General features: G+C 31.0%; 2 protein-coding genes and 1 long non-coding RNA gene across 3 annotated transcripts; 1 reads left to right on the top strand and 2 right to left on the bottom strand.

The window, feature by feature from the left end:
- Window positions 1-2,154: 2,154 nt before the first annotated feature.
- On the bottom strand, window positions 2,155-3,281 carry LOC123696366. Its single transcript, XR_006752064.1, has 3 exons — window positions 3,113-3,281; window positions 2,506-2,627; window positions 2,155-2,302 (listed from the first exon to the last, which is right to left on the bottom strand). It is a non-coding gene; the product is annotated as an uncharacterized LOC123696366 (long non-coding RNA).
- A 3,420-nt stretch (window positions 3,282-6,701) lies between these two features.
- LOC123696354 lies at window positions 6,702-8,494 on the bottom strand. Its single transcript, XM_045642480.1, has 3 exons — window positions 8,402-8,494; window positions 7,548-7,678; window positions 6,702-7,096 (listed from the first exon to the last, which is right to left on the bottom strand). Exons 1-3 carry the CDS (start codon window positions 8,449-8,451, stop codon window positions 6,702-6,704), a joined length of 576 nt encoding a protein of 191 aa, XP_045498436.1. The 5' UTR covers window positions 8,452-8,494.
- A 2,741-nt stretch (window positions 8,495-11,235) lies between these two features.
- LOC123696235 lies at window positions 11,236-19,357 on the top strand. Its single transcript, XM_045642308.1, has 3 exons — window positions 11,236-11,288; window positions 12,131-12,261; window positions 19,121-19,357. Exons 1-3 carry the CDS (start codon window positions 11,236-11,238, stop codon window positions 19,312-19,314), a joined length of 378 nt encoding a protein of 125 aa, XP_045498264.1. The 3' UTR covers window positions 19,315-19,357.

Raw genomic sequence — 19,357 nt, 5'->3', positions numbered from 1 at the left:
CAGAAACTGAAAATAAATAGATACCATACAAAACATACACTCGGTCATAGACTTAGGTCAAGGACGTAGGAAAATAGGTTCTTTTCTACGTCCATGCATTCGGTTATCGGTATAATATCTCATTTGTGTCATGAAACCAACGATATTGTTTACAAACCCACGAGAAGACATTCCACTGCGTGTTTATCACAGGTGTTTATAGATACCTATATGGGTATCAATGGGTATTAACTTTTGTATTTTTGGGATGTTTGTTAAAAGGTCTGAGTACAGGTATAACAACTAGGTACCTAAAGAATATTTATTAGAGGAAAACTTAGAAGTAAATTAACCTAGTAATAATACAAGTAACCTAGTAATAAAAGTAATAATACCTAGTATTCTTGTGAAAAATATCTTTACGATTTGCATTGCTTTACCATACATACGCTTTACTCACCACATAGTACAAGGCTAAACCCAAATATTTTCCACTCTCTTTGAATGACACAACTTTTGAATGACCAATGTGGACCAATATTAAATCGTAGAGTCATAGAGTTATCTCTATTCTCTATGAAGAAAAATTAAAAAGAGATAGGTAGGTACTACAATTTTATAAGGCAAAAAAAAAGTTGAGCTCTATGTCCTGCAAATTTCGACTTTTATCTCATCTTTTACATGAAACAAGAATTATATATAGACAATGTTGAAATTCACAATAACAATATGTGTACATGCAAATAAAGTAAAATCCAATAATAATTAAATGAAAACTATAAGAATGATACGAGTTGTTCCATCAATTTTTACTTAATTAAGCACCATTGATAAGGCTATTTATATTAATGCCTACTGATTGAATATTGTTCAATTATTGGCTTCAAACACAACCATTTTTCTTCATAAAATATAAATACTCATAATTATGTCAGTTATTATAGAGTATGAATTCCAATTTAATAATAATCATGCAAATATAATAAGGTGGCGGAATGCAAGGCGGTTATTTATTGTGTAATTATGTTGTTTTATATTGATATTAACAAAAAGAAATTGATTTATGATGGTACCTACTTTACTTATATTCACAAGTACTAAAAATAGTAACATTTTCCAACCCACCAACGATACACGTTATAAAACACGATTCATGAAGATTGCATCTGGAAAAAATATCTTGATGAAACTTAGAAATCAAAATTACTATCTAGTTCATAAGATATAATAATAATACATAAAACACTATTTAATTCATTGAAACTCATTGAATATTTTTCAATTATTCAAAGAATCATACATGAAATATAAAGAGCACCGAGCACGTGATTTACGCCTAACAATTTCACTAAACAGATAAAGGGAAAACTCAACAATAACTCACATGTGTACTTTATAATAAGCCAATTTTCCATTGTTGCCACATAAAAGCTATGGAAATATAGAAATCTCGTTACGGTAAGTCATTTCGAACAGACTTTATGTGATTGTAAAGAAATGTGCCGACCATGACAGCTATTACCATTGGTATTAAGAAGCAAAGGAACTTTGCTAGATGTGCACAGCAATAACTGAAAGGAGAAACAATTTAGTAAATTTATCTGCAATGACAATGCGTGTATCTTAGATTGCGTGTATCATCGCAATACTGAGACTTTAGAGAGAACACGATGACTCTACCGAAGGTTGTTACTTACCACATAGTTACTGTTAAATCGGATTCATTTTCAATAAAATTTATTTGATACAGGGAACATGAGGCAATAGTGATAAGAATCAAAGAGACATGTGAATTGTGACACGTCTGTGCTCTATGAAGAAATATTAAGAAGAGTTCTTATATATCCCTGTATAGTTTTGTCAAAAAAGGAAGAAGATTTCACTATAAAAGTACTTATAGATGCTCATGGAGGAAATATTTTACATATACCTACCATATTTTAAGCATAAGACGACATTTACAGATATTTATTATTTTTCAACTATCGGCTGTAATATTATAGTAGATATAATTAAATTATCCTAAAAAAAATTGATTTAATCGTATGTACATTGTACAATGGCTATAACAATTCTATAAGGGAAAATTATTTTAGTAAAAGGTATTATTCATTTAACCAATAAAAAATCTATGAGAACTCTGATGCAAACTTTATTAAACGTATCACAGAAGCATTATTAAAAATAGAAGCACAATTTACATAAAAACCACAAAAATGTATATCGAAATAAATAAACATGTTATCCATTACATGTAGATCTTTTTTCCACGTCAATATACGTCCATACATTTCGCTTTTCAACATCACGTTACGTTTTCACTCTGAAACATAAAAAATATTCAATAAATTCATATCTATCTGTGTTTTGATCACAAGCATTTACTATCAAACAAGTGGCATGTGCTTAAACTTTTAATTAGACTCGACTCAGGACAGCAGGAATATTGACGAAAGAAAAATAGACACAATCAGAAAACTCCGGTATACTAATTAACTATAATAACTAAATACATTGTTTACTTACAAATAACGTCACTAATTACCAGGACGAACAAGGCTATGAGGCCGAGGGCGCAGAAAACTACACAAAAGATTATCTGTGCTACGGTACTTATAGCATCATTGCTGATATACACGTTACCCCAGCTGAAAAAAAGAGTAGGTATTAATAATATAAGATTTACTATATAGCTTTAGCTTTGTAGAGCAATAATTTATTAAACATACAACAGTTTTTGATTGACTCTGGTCTTGTGTTTGATAGAAAACGTCAGAGAAATAACATAACGAAGCAACTTTTACTCATACTCAATTTAAAAATTGGTATTAAAATTTCAGAAGATCAATTTCATTTTACGTAAAACCTTAAATGAAGACAATATATCCAAAATATATAATTGTAAACACGAACTACCATATGCTTATCGTGAATAAAATACAAGTAAATCAATTCTAACGTTACTTTAAAATATTTTTGATAGATTCACAAAACGATAAATCTTGTAACATAAGTTACATTTCAATAAAACTTCATATTCAACATAATGTCTGTTTAAAAATACATTTTATGAAATGGATTCAAAATTCTATTATTCAAAAACATATATCTTTGCGCTGCTTTTGTAACATACCACATTACTTCATTTCTGAGTTCTCATTTAAAATTTTGTTGGACCGCATTTTTTATTTATTCCATTTCATAAACAACACGCGACATTGTCATGTGACAACTTTGTGATATGACATTCAAATTTGTTTTAATTTTCATAAATTGTACAAACCTTCGTAGTCTAACCGTAGACTATGTGCTATGAACCTGCAAATAAACGTAAAACTATAGGTAATATTATAAGTATGGAATATTGAACAAATCTAAATATAGGTATTATAAAGGCGAAAGTTTGTAAGTAGGTATGGATGTATGGATGTATGGATGTTTGTTACTCTTTCACGTAAAAACTACTGAACCGATTACAATGAAATTTAGCACACATACCTATAGAGGGTAACTTAGATTAACACATAGGATAGTTTTTATCTCGGAAATCCCACGGGAACGGGAACTATGCGGATTTTCCTTTGCAAACGCGGGCGAAGCCGCGGGCGGAAATATAGTACTGTAATAAAATTATAGTTCATAGAAATCACATCAAACTATTTTCTCAATCTTAATGATGAGAAGCTTCATTAAAAAAAATGTTCATGTCTATTTTAGTCTATGAACATTCAAAAAAACCTTTTACAAAATGATATTTTTCTAAATCAGATTGTATGCCTTTCATGCACTTTATTTTAAAACATGCTGTTACTTTTCAGGAGAGTAAGTATATACATAATTGTAAATTATATTTTGAATGGCTATTAAATAAGTGTTTAGAGCCGCTTCCACACCGTAAAAAATAACTTTATTAAACTTTATCAGCAAGTGGTGAAACTCATTTTTGTCAGCAATAACATTATAAAAAAATAGCAGAATTTACGCGGTAGGTGTATTGTAATAGCAAATTATACAATAAATCAAGATGAAAATTTTACTAGTTAGACGACCAACACGTTTGTTTTTATACTTATCTCTGTTCACGACACCACTTACATTTTACATAGTTACTTGTATTTTATCACCAAGGGCAAACACCTACAATAATATAATACCACAGATAATCTCTATATACGTATATATAAAAATAAATCCCTATTTCCCTTGGTCACGGCATCACGCGTGAACGGGTGGACCGATTTCGATTATTCTTTTTTTATAACATTCCTTGAAGTACAAGGATGGTTCATAAGGAAAGAAAACATAATATGTACATACCACGGGTGAAGCCGGGGCGGACTGCTACAATATAATATATTACTGTAATAATATATTATATTGTAGCATTATAGTAGGTAATATACTATTACTATAAATTATAATGCTACAATTGTAATAAATGGAAATCATTTTCTATATTGAACAACGATAAATAGAAATTGATCTGATTGAAATTAAAACTACTAATAACACAATAAATAAACAATTATTAAATAGTAATAAACAAATACTAACACAACAAATCAGCAAGGATCAAGATTCCCACAGCAATCAAGGCAAGAAAGATAAAACAACACAGACACTTGCAGATGACTTCACAGCAGCATTGGCAGCAGCAACATGGGTTCGGTATTGGGAAACAACAACCGCTTCCACCGCCGCCAATTATGATGTTACGAAAACTAAATGAAACAGTACAAAATCAATAGTTTAATATCAGTGAAATTATGCTTTGAAACCAGGTACATCAATCTTAGGCATAATATCCTACTAATAAACGTGTAATTTTGTATGAATGTGTCTTTACCCTTTCAACCGAAAGCCACTGGACGGATTTTGATACTTAGCAGTGATGTAGTATTTATTAAACTCCTATAAATTATCTCACCTATCTACTAAGTCGGTTTGTCACAAAAAAAATACACCATACCGACTGTAAGTCTGTTACTAGGTATATCATCAAGCTAATTCGTAATGGAACTATAAACTTTATTACTATATGCATTAAGTTTTGTTGAAGTTAAATTACGTATTATACAACTTATGTTTCATATTGTCTGACGTTTTATATTATTTCAAAACTATGCTGAATATTTTACCTATAATATTATGGCCTAGGGTAAAGAAAATAAACAAAAACTTCATAACAAATCAAAGCAAAATTGGAATAAATCGAGTGTATGTATTTGGAGGCTACTGTTCACCTAGCGAAAGCAAAATAAAACTCGACCCAAACAAACAAGATAAATTGCTCACGATCAGGTTTACGATTTGAAGTTGTTATCAATCAATATCTACACAACTTTGTTATAAAATACTTTTCAGTTATATATGATACCCTTATGTATGTAGATTATTATACCTAGATATGGTGGTATGATGATATACTTTTATTCCTAGCTCTTTGTATTTCCGCAGTACTAAAACTGGAAACTGGTCCAAAGTAACAGAGTATTCGAATTGGTATTCCTCTGTACTGGTTATACTAAAATTATGCACGTATTATGACAATACTAGCTTTCCGCCCGCGGCTTCGCCCGCGTTTTCAAAGAAAAACCCGCATAGTTCCCGTTCCCGTGGGATTTCCGGGATAAAACCTATCCTATGTGTTAATCCAAGTTACCCTCTCATTCAAATCCATTCAGTAGTTTTTACGTGAAAGAGTAACAAACATCCATACATCCGTACACCCATACATCCATACATGATACATCCATACTTACAAACTTTCGCCTTTATAATAGTAGTAGGACTGTTATGGGATAAAAAAGAACACAAATCCTACGTGTTTTTGTTGAGACTATAAAAATAAAGTGCATCTCTTATGATCTCTACCACAATCTCTACCATCTGAAAATGAGCTTTATCTTGTATTATATTATAATAACCTATAATAACCTTTATGAACTCAACTGTAAGAACGATAGGATAACCCTTTCTTCACCATATAATACGTTGTTTCACAATGATCATCTATTTTAAAGATATTATGCTACTTTTTAGCTATCTACTTACCACATTTTTTTATATTATTCTAAAAGCAACTGCCTGTAGCATTATAACTACGGCAGGATCCATTGGGGTCATGTGTCTGCAATACTTCTATTTGTTTTATTTTATTGACGGTTTATTAACCGCATTAGTTATGGAATATACTTAGGTAATATATAAATTATTGGGTAATAATAATTTAGTAAACTTTCAATCATGATAATTTGACTAACCGTCATAATCGAATGACAATGGTCAAATATTCACAGAACAATGTAAAACTGGAACTTGCCCCTGAATAAATTCGAATTCCTACAGATTATTACAACTGTTCTGAAACTATAACAATATAAATTCCAAATTTTTTGAACTCAATCTTTTCCAGCCTTTATTCACATCTATGCACGGCCATTCTACTAATAAATCAAAAATCTGCGTATCGTAGAACCTATTTATCACACTTGAATCACGAATCGTACGTAGTAGTAGATATGTACCTACGTACAAGAGCCTACGTACTACAAAATTTTCTGATGAAATAATAATATCAAAAGTTTCATGTAAAATTAATTTACTACGCCATGAATAATATAAACCATGTGAAGTGAACAAAATATATTCAAAAATATTCTTAAATATATAGTAAAATTATTTCTAAAAGTACAATCATCTAAACGCATTATTCGAACCCATTATGAAACAACTATTTGAAGTGAATAATTTCTATTTTCAGCTCTCCACTTCGACAATAGAGATATTAAATCCAAACCACTTATAGGAATAAGTAGTTTCGAGTTATCATTTTCATTTAATTCAATTGTGTTACTTAGATTATTATTTTTAGCATTTTCTTTCAATATTTCATTTACAATTACGTCATACACCTTTGAAGAGTTTGCTTTTTCATTTAGTGTTACTGATGTAGTATAGTTCTTTTCATAGTTTTGTGTAGTTATTGTGGAATTAGAATTTATTTCTGTTGTTTGCTCCTCAGCATCTTCCGAAACATAATCATAAGAATCATCACGATCTGATCGTCGCCAATGTGGAGTTGGATGATAGCGATACCATTTGTAGCGTGCTGGCACTGAAAATTAAAATATCTTTCATAATAAAAGAGAGTTTGTACCGAGCACACGTGTCAGAAGTGAACCTTCATTGGCAAGCTTCTAAAAGATATTAAAATCATCGCTTTACTCCATGACGAGACGGTATTGCATGACCTTAAAATTTTACCCTCAACGCGCCAAAAGAAGTTTCACTTCAAAATAACTTCCCCGCTAAAATAACAATTAACTTAAAAAACTCTCAATTCCACACATTTTAACAATGAATTAGAATTTTTCCACATAAACAGGTCAATGAACTCGAATAAATTCAATTATTCCACAGAAAATACCTTTCAATTTCAATCTAAATTCATTGAGCTCGAGCTGAGAACATAAATTTTAAAGTAGGAGACATTAAACGCGTCTTTAGTGAAATCCTAAGCTTAAAGCTTCGTCTAATAAAAAAGTGAAAAACAACACAAAAATTACCGTATCTGTGTTTTGTTTTAAAATCTACGTAGCAATAATTATATCCGATACCAATCCCCATACATAACGTTAATGTTATTGTTACAATTATGCAAGATACCAATGCGGCGCATGAGAAACAAATTGATATCCTGAAAACGAAAAGCAAATAAGTATTATTAGAGCTCTATTATTATTAGAGATTGTAAAGAGATTGTCGTAATCTGAACTCTTGTTCCCTTATACGTAATTACTAGCGGTTCGCCCCAGCTTCGCCCGTGGTACCTACATGTTTACGTTTTTTTTCATAAAAATTATCCTATCTCTCAAGTTGGATCGAACTGCACATGGTGTGCGAATTTTATTACTTATAATCGGTTATGTGGTTTAGGAGTCCATTGAGGACAAACATTGTGACACGAGATTTATATATATTAAGATACTTACTTCATATGTAGGTACATCTTCATAGGCATACAGTTAAAAAATAAAGCCTTAAATAAAATAGCAATACATTATACAGCCACAAAAATATGTTATAGGAAATAAGAAAGCATAATACTTGTGAAATTAAATCAACTAAGAGCCAATTAAAGTACTAAAATCTACGTGGGCACTACATCTGTAAACTTAGGCCAACCAGGGAAGCAATAAATTATGACGGTTTCCCCTGTGGACGAACCCGCATGCAAAATCAAATAATTCTATAGCTCAATGAAGGCTCAATGTATAACTATTCCTTTAAAGTTTCATCTAAATCCTTCTTGTAGTTTTTCCGCGAAATAGTAAGGATGATCCTTACATTAAAACTTTCGCGTTTAAGATAATGAAAATAAGAATTTTATCTCATTAATCATATCATTTAAGATACTTACTTCTCGGATACTTGCAGCACATGAGAGATAACGCTGACTATACAACCCATTAAGTAAGAATCGTATCTTTCTTCGGAATATAAAAAATAGCAAAGAGACAATAATGTAATGAATTTGTCGTAATGACATAATTACCATAATAATTATTATCGTGTCATAAAGATTTTGGAAAGTGGTAAAGCCGTTTTGTCTATATCACTCTATATATTGAAATAGTCGTCTGATTTTTTATGCATGTGATTCCAACGAACTTTATCTGAAGTAATATATTACAAAGCTCTAACGTTTGAGAGCATGTAGGAGGTAAGCTTTCGAACTACCGAATTATGAAAGTACCAAAAGTGTTACCAAATCGTCAATGTTCTCTAACAAATATAAAATATTGTTTGCTATTGATACACTTAGCTTTGTTAAACTTCGATAGTAGAGAAACATTTCATTTATCATTACGAAAAAAAGCCAAGAAAACAAAAACAAACTTTAATAAAATAAAAATATAAAAGTAAAAGACGTTCCCTATAAACAAAAAAATTGTAAAAATCGTTGTTAATTATACATTTATAAAGCTTGTATATTCATTATAAACCCCGAGCGCTGCAAATTGTTCCTTACGTTCACTTCCTAAAAGAAAATACGATTTCACAATAGCTCCTTGAAACTCAACTTGGACATTTCAACTTCAACAATAAACGAATATCCCGTCATTATAACGTTAATTGTAACGTAATATTCTTCTTAGACGCTTTAATCCTCTGTATAAGAAGCGGGAAGTCGATGTTACTCTTTAAGGGGATGCTCATCGTTGGTTGTAGGTACATACGTCCTATTGCTTTTGACACATTGGCGTTATTTGTATTACGTTGTGTTACTTCTACTATAGAATTAACATCTATAGTAGTGGCCGAATTAATTTCTGAAAATAATTAAATACATAATTTAGTAATTTTGTTCTTTAGGACGTTAAAAGTAAAGTCCTGTGTCCCCAAGTGAGGGTAAAGGGCATCTGCCCTTTACCCTGAAACAGATGTATGCAGAATGCATCTGCATTCTGCATACATCTGTTTCACTGATCGATTTTCTTTAGGGACAAGTAGGTTTTTTTAGTCTCCACCAAGAATGGAACCCAGGGCCCTTCGGTTTTACGCTTACGCGTCAACCACTGTACCAGGGAAGCAGTCATTAGGACATACCTACTGGATAAATTTTAAGGCTAACAATTAGATTTAATGTGCTATTTTAGTTAGAAAAGAGAAAAATAATCTCTTTGAATATTCTATTAGTAATTAGATGGACATAAGTAAGCTCTTCCTCTCATGTAATTACAAAAATTAAATTACCATTACTATGTGAAGTGTACATACCATCTTCAACTCGTCTGCCAGAAGTGTAGTCAACGTAACAATAATTGTAACCTAGGCCAATTCCAATACTCAACATAAATATTAAGGTTGAAACGAGGCAGGACACAACAGCTACCGCGGCGCAACATGCTGTGAGTCTGTAAAATAAATAAATCAAATATTAGGTATTTAAATAACTTCACTTGAATATGCTGTTTAGAAATATTTTTATGATACTACTAGCTTTCCGACCGCAGCTTCAATATAATATGCTAAATCTCTACGAATTAAGAATGTTAATCGTTTATCTATGAAAACACCGCATCAAAATCCATGCCTAGTTTAAACATTTAAATATACATAGAGAAGGATGTAGTGATGATATAATAATATTCACGCAACCTAGAGACCAAGACAAATATGTATAATCCAACAAAAACGAGGAATTTATCGTGAATATTAATTAATATTAGCAATAAAACTATATTTATTCATGATACAAGGATATTAAAAATAGATTATGAAATTAAAGTAAAAAACAATACAATTTTATTTTTTTTTCCTTAGCATTGATTCAAAACAATCCCAGTTTTTGAAACTCATTACTGTCCAAATTATTCCTCGGAGTTTTTATGTAATAAAGGCGTTTATCAATGGCTCATTTCATTTATAATGTTGAATTCTTTTCAAGTTTAGGAATATAAAATATTCAATCCCACCATAGTTTCGTTATAAACGAAAACCAAGGTACCGTTACCAGTATTTAATATTTATAGTTTGGTTGTTATCTCCGTTAAAACCGCATGGGCAAAATAATATCGATCAAAGTTTAATTTCGAAAAATTCAATGTTTCACTATTTGCCGATATTATTATGTGAGTAAGATTTCATGCGAAAGATATTTTTTAAAGGTTTCCTTGAGCATACCTCGATATAAATAAGAGTTTCTGGATAAAACTATTCAACTTACTTTTCGAAAATATACGTTAAATTTCCTAAACAATTTAATATTGCAGAACAGTGGCACATTATTTACTTTGAGTAAAATAATAAAATATGTGTAAATTATAAAAATAATATAAAAAATAAACAATGTAAATATTGTGTATATTATGTCAGAAAACTAACCATAAATACGAGATCATAGCCAAAAGAAAGGAAAGCGATCATTGATATAGCCAAAAGAAAAAAAGAAAATCTTTGCAACGCTGTTTGAAACCATTGAAACGTGATTGAAACACACATTTAAAAGTATTGACCATTTTATAAAGAACATACATTTTAATAATGCATCTGATTTGTTCCCAAATAAATAAGAGTGATTAAAAATACAATTAAGTTTGGAAATTTAGACTGACCTAAGTGGGTGAAGAGATGTAATTGTGGATGTAAAGAGGAATCTTATCAAGAAGTTATCAAGCGATAAGTTTGATCGGTCATGTCATCTATTTTTTGATATTATTTATTTATAACAAAGTTTAATAATATCTTAATATGACCAATTATACAATTTTAAAGTCTGAAAATTTACCGGAGTCTCTAAAGAAGTAAGTTATTTTTATCATAACGCTCTTAAAGTTTTATCAATAAACCGAATGCATAAAATATAAAATTTACCAGAGGGAATTTTTATATTCAAAAAGTACCTAATGGAAAGCAACTACAACCACTTTTAAACACTAAAGCTAAAAGCTTTCATTATCATATTATCACATTTCAATTTGAATTATAGGTATCTTTATCGCCAACTGAAACAACGACAACAAAAATGTTCATAATTTTAATGAATAGAAACTTAGAGCTAGCGCGCACGAGCAACTTTGTCTCCGCAACTATTTTGTCTCTCCCATCAATTGTATGGGGAGTTGCGTCGCTACGTGCACGCACTTTCATACTAGCCCATGGGTCATGGGTGGGAGAGACAAAATAGTTGCGGAGACAAAGTTGCTCGTGCGCGCTAGCTTAAGAATAGAAAGACGACAATAGTAATAAACTACAAAGCTTCTGGCTCAGAAGTCAGAACAATAAATAACACGCCATTATCATCATAAGACCACATTGTAATCGTGATGTGAAAAGGAAGTGCCAACTGCATTTTACTACTTATGTATCTCAAGAATTATCACCACACCACTAACGTCTGGTTTAAGCAACTAGGCCCTAGGGAATACAATCTAAACTAATATGTATTATAAAGCTGAAGAGTTTGTTTGTTTGTTTGAACGCGCTAATCTCGGGAACTACTGGTCCGATTTGAAAAATTATTTCGGTGTTAGATAGCTTATTTATCGAGGAAGGCTATAATATCATCACGCTACGACCAAAAGGAGTGGAGCCGCGCGGAGCAGCTATAGTTATTTATCTCAATTTATTTTATCTATGATTGCAGTAAACCAAAATGGCTGGTATGTGTCGTTTGCACTGCAGCTCTCATTGTGATGATCATGTCGGCTATAGCTGTAGGCGTGTTCATTGGATATACTTACTGCTATGTGGAACACAAGAGTGGACTTAGAACAGGTTTATATTTGACATTTAATAACCATCTGAGACATCATGTTTTCACCGAAAAAGTGACAATTATCTACGTATAGTAAACTAGGTTTCCGCCCGCGGCTTCGCCCGCGCAGTCAAAGAAAAACCCGCATAGTTCCCGTTCCCGTGGGATTTCCGAGATTGCGTCATTTTTCCGGGATAAAAAGTAGCCTATGTTCTTTCTCGGGTATCAAAATATCTCCATACCAAATTTCATGAAAATTAGTTCAGTAGTTTAGGCGTGATTGAGTAACAGACAGACAGACAGAGTTACTTTCGCATTTATAATATTAGTAAGGATGTGATAAATGATTTAATAGAGTAAGATCCCAGAGCGATAAGACATAACTTATTTTCTAAAAGATGAAACTTTAAGTTCTCAGTAGTGTCTCATGTACTTTGTATACCTGCGTATTTGTGAAGTTTGCCCAGTGACACCTGGGCAGGTACCAGGTGAGAAAGGTGACTAAAAATAAGAGTTACTTTACTTAAATTTAGATGGCTGATTTTTAGATATATTTTATAGAATATCATTCTCAAATGGTATCGCAAGTATCAGACACTTTTCATGGACCAAAACTTTAGTCAGACGCTTTAAAGCTCCACCAAAAATAAATAAACTTTACTTATTTTTTAATGTCTTATTTTTTAATATGTTATCAACATAACTATTACAAAATTATATTTAATCAGTCAGACAAATTGGAATGACCAAAAATCCACTAAACACAAAAAATATTCAGCCGTGAGTACGAACGCGAGAGCACTATATGAGCATGCGTGTCAGAGGGAAGAATGTAAATATTCCAAAAAGTACTTACTGCTTTCGATAAAATATTTCTGCATCTCTTTTCAAATAAAATGAATTTCAACATTAAGGTAATAATTAATAATTATTAAAATTAAAATAATTTATTGCATATATTCGGTAAATTATTTTTTAGCATAGAACCTCCACCTTTTTGTTTTAGGATGAAAAAGAAAATAGTGTGACAGGCTTAGTGCTTGACAAAGTGGTAAAGTCACGTATCGATAAAAATACAATAATTATAATATCTATCTTTTTCATCCCTAATATTTACGCAATTATGCACATAAATTTAAACAATATTTTTTAAGGTTTCCATTTTTTTAGATTTTTGTGCTCTTCTAGATTGCGTAAAAAATAGATGCGATCTTTAAACAGACTGGACTCCTAATAGGCTAATAGTGACTATTTGTAGCTATCATTTTGAGAGAAAATATGTCAACATAATTTAAAACTCATGCTGCCATATTATCTATAGAAATTTAAAAATAGTCTCTTTTTAACTTGTAGTCAGATACGGTATGTACAAATATTATATTTATTGAAAGGGCTACAAACTGAAACAATCGATATTTATTTAATGTGAATTGACATTACTTTTAACTTTTTTCTATACTACGTATCTTTGTTATTCAAAATCTGTGGATGTGTGACGCGCTACTATCGATCCCCCTCAATACCCTTAGGATACTCGTAAACACGCTTGCTTGTGCGCGTGAGCCATTTCGGACGTTTTGTATGAAGTTTCCTTACTGTATGTATCTGTATATTGTGTTACTATGGACGTCTCACTCGCTCTGAAACGCATGCATAATGCTCTCGCGTTCGTACTCACGGCCGAATAATTTTTGTGTTTAGTGGATTTTTGGTCATTCCAATTTGTCTGACTAATTAAATATAATTTTGTAATAGTTATGTCGATAACATATTAAAAAATCAGACATTAAAAAATAAGTAAAGTTTATTTATTTTTGGTGGAGCTTTAAAGCGTCTGACAAAAGTTTTGGTCCATGAAAAGTGTCTGATACTTGCGATACCATTTGAGAATGATATTCTATAAAATATATCTAAAAATCAGCCATCTAAATTTAAGTAAAGTAACTCTTATTTTTAGTCACCTTTCTCACCTGGTACCTGCCCAGGTGTCACTGGGCAAACTTCACAAATACGCAGGTATACAAAGTACATGAGACACTACTGAGAACTTAAAGTTTCATCTTTTAGAAAATAAGTTATGTCTTATCGCTCTGGGATCTTACTCTATTATGCATGCGTTTCAGAGCGAGTGAGACGTCCATAGTAACACAATATACAGATACATACAGTAAGGAAACTTCATACAAAACGTCCGAAATGGCTCACGCGCACAAGCAAGCGTGTTTACGAGTATCCTAAGGGTATTGAGGGGGATCGATAGTATAGGTAAACCAGAATCTGATGGCAATTAGGGAAATCAAAATTTTGAGTGTGCAACCCTGGGGAAAATGGACTGAACGATCTTGATACTGCTTATTTTTTATTTTGTCCTCAATATCAATAGTCACATTACATAAGTGGACAATACTGTACTTAATAATGAGATATCCACTTAATATTTTAAAGGTACATACTTACATGTATAGTATACAATTATACATATTACTTTTATACAGGTAATACATATTATTATTTACACATACCTATATTTGTATATTCATTACCAGTATGCCATGTGAAAATATCGATATAATGTTAATGTAGATCATAACTGCTTATAATTTTTTATAAAATAAAATAAAAATAAAATAAAACTATGTTTATTTTCATAAGTATTAACTTATACACACATTATAAAATTGACTTGGACAGCTTGGATTTGACGAATAGCCGTATTGGAAACTCCTTTAATAAGTTTTCATAAAATTATATTCTAATCAACAAACAATATTATAGTTACCTAAATATTATAATCTTTTTTAATTTAAAGTATCAAAACGGGTAAGTCCAATTTACCAATAAAATCTTCAAAATTGAAAATTGTGATGTGTTTGACCCTTCTTCATCGAATGTTTTTCTATACACATTATAAACAACACCTCTTGCTTGTGATCGCAGCGGCTTTTTCGACATTTTCGAAGAATTTTTAGGCAAAATCCTAAAAATTATTCATCAACTGCAAAAAAGACAAATAATTTGACAACCATTTTGATAGTTGTCAAATAAGTTGCCACATGAAAATCTTATATTTCTTAAATATAAATATGCCATCAGATTCTGGTAGACCTATAGCGCGTCACACATCCACAGATTTTGAATAACAAAGATACGTAGTATAGAAAAAAGTTAAAAGTAATGTCAATTCACATTAAATAAATATCGATTGTTTCAGTTTGTAGCCCTTTCAATAAATATAATATTTGTACATACCGTATCTGACTACAAGTTAAAAAGAGACTATTTTTAAATTTCTATAGATAATATGGCAGCATGAGTTTTAAATTATGTTGACATATTTTCTCTCAAAATGATAGCTACAAATAGTCACTATTAGCCTATTAGGAGTCCAGTCTGTTTAAAGATCGCATCTATTTTTTACGCAATCTAGAAGAGCACAAAAATCTAAAAAAATGGAAACCTTAAAAAATATTGTTTAAATTTATGTGCATAATTGCGTAAATATTAGGGATGAAAAAGATAGATATTATAATTATTGTATTTTTATCGATACGTGACTTTACCACTTTGTCAAGCACTAAGCCTGTCACACTATTTTCTTTTTCATCCTAAAACAAAAAGGTGGAGGTTCTATGCTAAAAAATAATTTACCGAATATATGCAATAAATTATTTTAATTTTAATAATTATTAATTATTACCTTAATGTTGAAATTCATTTTATTTGAAAAGAGATGCAGAAATATTTTATCGAAAGCAGTAAGTACTTTTTGGAATATTTACATTCTTCCCTCTGACACGCATGCTCATATAGTGCTCTCGCGTTCGTACTCACGGCTGAATATTTTTTGTGTTTAGTGGATTTTTGGTCATTCCAATTTGTCTGACTGATTAAATATAATTTTGTAATAGTTATGTTGATAACATATTAAAAAATAAGACATTAAAAAATAAGTAAAGTTTATTTATTTTTGGTGGAGCTTTAAAGCGTCTGACTAAAGTTTTGGTCCATGAAAAGTGTCTGATACTTGCGATACCATTTGAGAATGATATTCTATAAAATATATCTAAAAATCAGCCATCTAAATTTAAGTAAAGTAACTCTTATTTTTAGTCACCTTTCTCACCTGGTACCTGCCCAGGTGTCACTGGGCAAACTTCACAAACACGCAGGTATACAAAGTACATGAGACACTACTGAGAACTTAAAGTTTCATCTTTTAGAAAATAAGTTATGTCTTATCGCTCTGGGATCTTGGACTATAAAGTATAAGCTTATGTACTAATACACTTTTATAATCAACTCTTACTGTTGCACATTAGGTATACTAGCTGATGTTGCTATCTGCTATTTTATGTTGCATCTAGTCGGTTAAAAAGACGTGGATGCACATAAAGAAATACAAACATACGTATTTGTAGTGATAAAGAAAGTATGAACACTTCAGGTGTAACAAAATAATATGTAATTACGTCCGTGTTTGTTATTCTAGGTTTTATAACTCGCAGATTCGATTAAATCGAGGATTGCTAATATTAGTAATATAACGAATTATCTATATTTATTGCTATAAAATGGAAATAAATTCCGTTCCGATCATCACTAAGTAATACCATAAAATTTGTATCCAGCACTCAAATCCAATTGAGTTCAATTTGATCGGAAAAGAGATTTTCCCAGGCCCCCTAGTTAGATGAAATGTCGATGATGCAAAAACCGCAATAACATAAAGCGCAAATGTTAAAACTGAAACTACAAATGTTTTTAAATATTTAATTAATAAATACACCCCTTGTAACTTAACTGTACGCCTACACAGTCCCTTTTAGTTACTTTGAAACCTCATTTCATAGTTAAATAGAGAAAGCATTAATAATTAAATATTAACATTTAAAATTATAACAGGAATAAAATATACATCCAGGAATAAAGTAAAGAATTTTATTATAATTATGACCATGTTTATTACAAAGACCGTGGCTCTGTAAGGTTCAGTCATTTAATTAGTGTCATTGTAGTTAAAGCTCTTTGGTCATGTTTAAATGTAATATTCTTTATCCTTACGAGCCAGCTTAGTGGAATACTATTTTAATTCCAAGTTATTTCTGAAATAACTAAATTGTGGAAAGGAAATATAAATGAATACTTTCGTATCAGAATACGTATTATATTCGTATTAGAATACAGATATTCTGTACAATGCTGATCTTATCTAGACATGTTACATACCTACTGATTATATTTTGTGAGGTTCTAAAAACTAGCCTCATCAAATTATGGGGTTCAATAGGTCATTAGTTGTTTGCTTTGTGAAAATAATTATATTATGTATTATTCAAATTAAAAAAGTTATATTTTGGAATAAACATTGTTCTCTAAGGGAAAATAAAACAATTGAGTTTTCAGTCAACCTAAGAACTTAATACATCTTTGTAAATAAATTTCTGGACTGTCTGCAGAACTTGGCACACATTTAGATCTCATTTCTTTTTTGGCAAATTAAGTCAACGATTGAACTCGGCTCCAATTTTTACATTTGTTTTTGGTAGGATCGTATTCACTTGATTTAGGCATATATGAAAAAGCGCTCTTATTCAAGTTAATTGTCAATCGAAACAATTAACAAAAATAGACGCGTGCGTCACGTCAAGGAAAAGGTGGATTAAAAGAGAATAGACCAAATTGTTTGGACCTTGGTCTGCCGGCTGAATACCAAAGCATAATTATACGAAACAGAACTCAAACTGAAGATATGTTTTTGTTGAACACGATAGATAGGTACTAATATAAAATATCATTGAAAATTCAAGTATAAATAGTATCGATGGCCGTTTTTTGCATATCGTAATAAATATTTAATAAAAAAAATTAAGAGTCGTTAAATAATACGTATAAGTAACAAACATTCGTTCTTACCATGAGAGTCGGGAGTAACACAATTCCAAACATATTAATCTGATTACAACATACGTTAGCGATTCATGCTATGTCAATCAACTTCTGGACCATTAACAATAATTTAGTTCTCGTCCAGGGTTCAGAGTTCGAACCGAAACTATGCCATTAAATATATCGGTCAGCTTTGTTCATTATGGACTTGATTACTGCGTGCAGAATCGTTTAATTAACGACAAATTGAATATTGATTACTATTCGTTTAAATTCCCGGTTCTTCCCGGATAATGTGTTCAATTTTCATAATTAATTACACAGTTTTATGTTACATATTATTTTATATTGTGATAAATATTTACTTTTACTCTTTTGATACTTTACCATAAAGATAGAAGTTGTTCTAAGTATAATATTTATAGTTTTTCTATAGATAACTTATCTTACATATCATGCATTTTGTTGATTGTATAGCCGTTGCATTGCTTTGAACCCAATCCTTGGTATTTTTTCAAAATATAAACGTAATTCTAATACGTTTTTAAACGTGCCGTGTTGCAACATCTACTATTTACTTTAATCGCTAATATGTCGTTTTACAGGGCTCAAACCTCTGGTAATTTGCTAGATAATTCAAATCCGTTTGATATATTATATAGCCTTGGAAGGCTTCCATCGCAAATTCGCAATATTAAAAACAATTCTAAGAATATGTTTTTTGATTAACTACTACTAATATTATGTTCCACGAATAGAATAGTAGCGTATAGATACCACGTATAGATATAGTAGCTGAAAGAATATTGCGTCACAAATCACAATGCTCGCTTCCCGCGCAATCGACTGCCATCAGGGAGGGGACGTGTTCGCGACCAGTGATGTGCGTTCTTGAATTCGTCTAACACTAGTACCTAATTGTAGCTTCTTTACCAACTAAATAGCGATTGATTAATATTTAACGTAGGTAACAATAATTTGATATGTTTTCAGGAAACATCACACATTCAGCAGCTATTCAAATATTCCATGAAGATACACCCGAAGAAGTTTATAAAAGAACAATAAATGGTGCTTCGAAATTGTTCATATCAAAAATTATGAAAATTGGCCACACGTTATGGGAAGACGTAGACGACTCTAAATATCAACAGGGTACCCACCAAGCGAAAACAATTGAAATATAAACACGAAAATAAATAGTCTTGATAGTATGCAACCTATCATACT

Source organism: Colias croceus, chromosome 12, assembly GCF_905220415.1.
Source record: "Colias croceus chromosome 12, ilColCroc2.1".
NCBI classification, from domain to species: Eukaryota; Metazoa; Arthropoda; class Insecta; order Lepidoptera; family Pieridae; genus Colias; species Colias croceus.
The sequence above is the reverse complement of the archived record's forward strand: the minus strand, read 5'-3'. Positions and strand labels throughout refer to the sequence as shown.

Coding starts and splice junctions, on each gene's coding strand:
- LOC123696354 (XM_045642480.1), bottom strand. CDS start 8,451: ATGGGTTGTATAGTCAGCGTTATCTCTCATGTGCTGCAAGTATCCGAG. Junction 7,679..8,401: donor GTGCTGCAAGTATCCGAGAA/GTAAGTATCTTA, acceptor TTTCGTTTTCAG/GATATCAATTTGTTTCTCAT. Junction 7,097..7,547: donor TAAAACAAAACACAGATACG/GTAATTTTTGTG, acceptor TTTAATTTTCAG/TGCCAGCACGCTACAAATGG.
- LOC123696235 (XM_045642308.1), top strand. CDS start 11,236: ATGACCAATTATACAATTTTAAAGTCTGAAAATTTACCGGAGTCTCTA. Junction 11,289..12,130: donor TTACCGGAGTCTCTAAAGAA/GTAAGTTATTTT, acceptor CTATGATTGCAG/TAAACCAAAATGGCTGGTAT. Junction 12,262..19,120: donor CAAGAGTGGACTTAGAACAG/GTTTATATTTGA, acceptor ATATGTTTTCAG/GAAACATCACACATTCAGCA.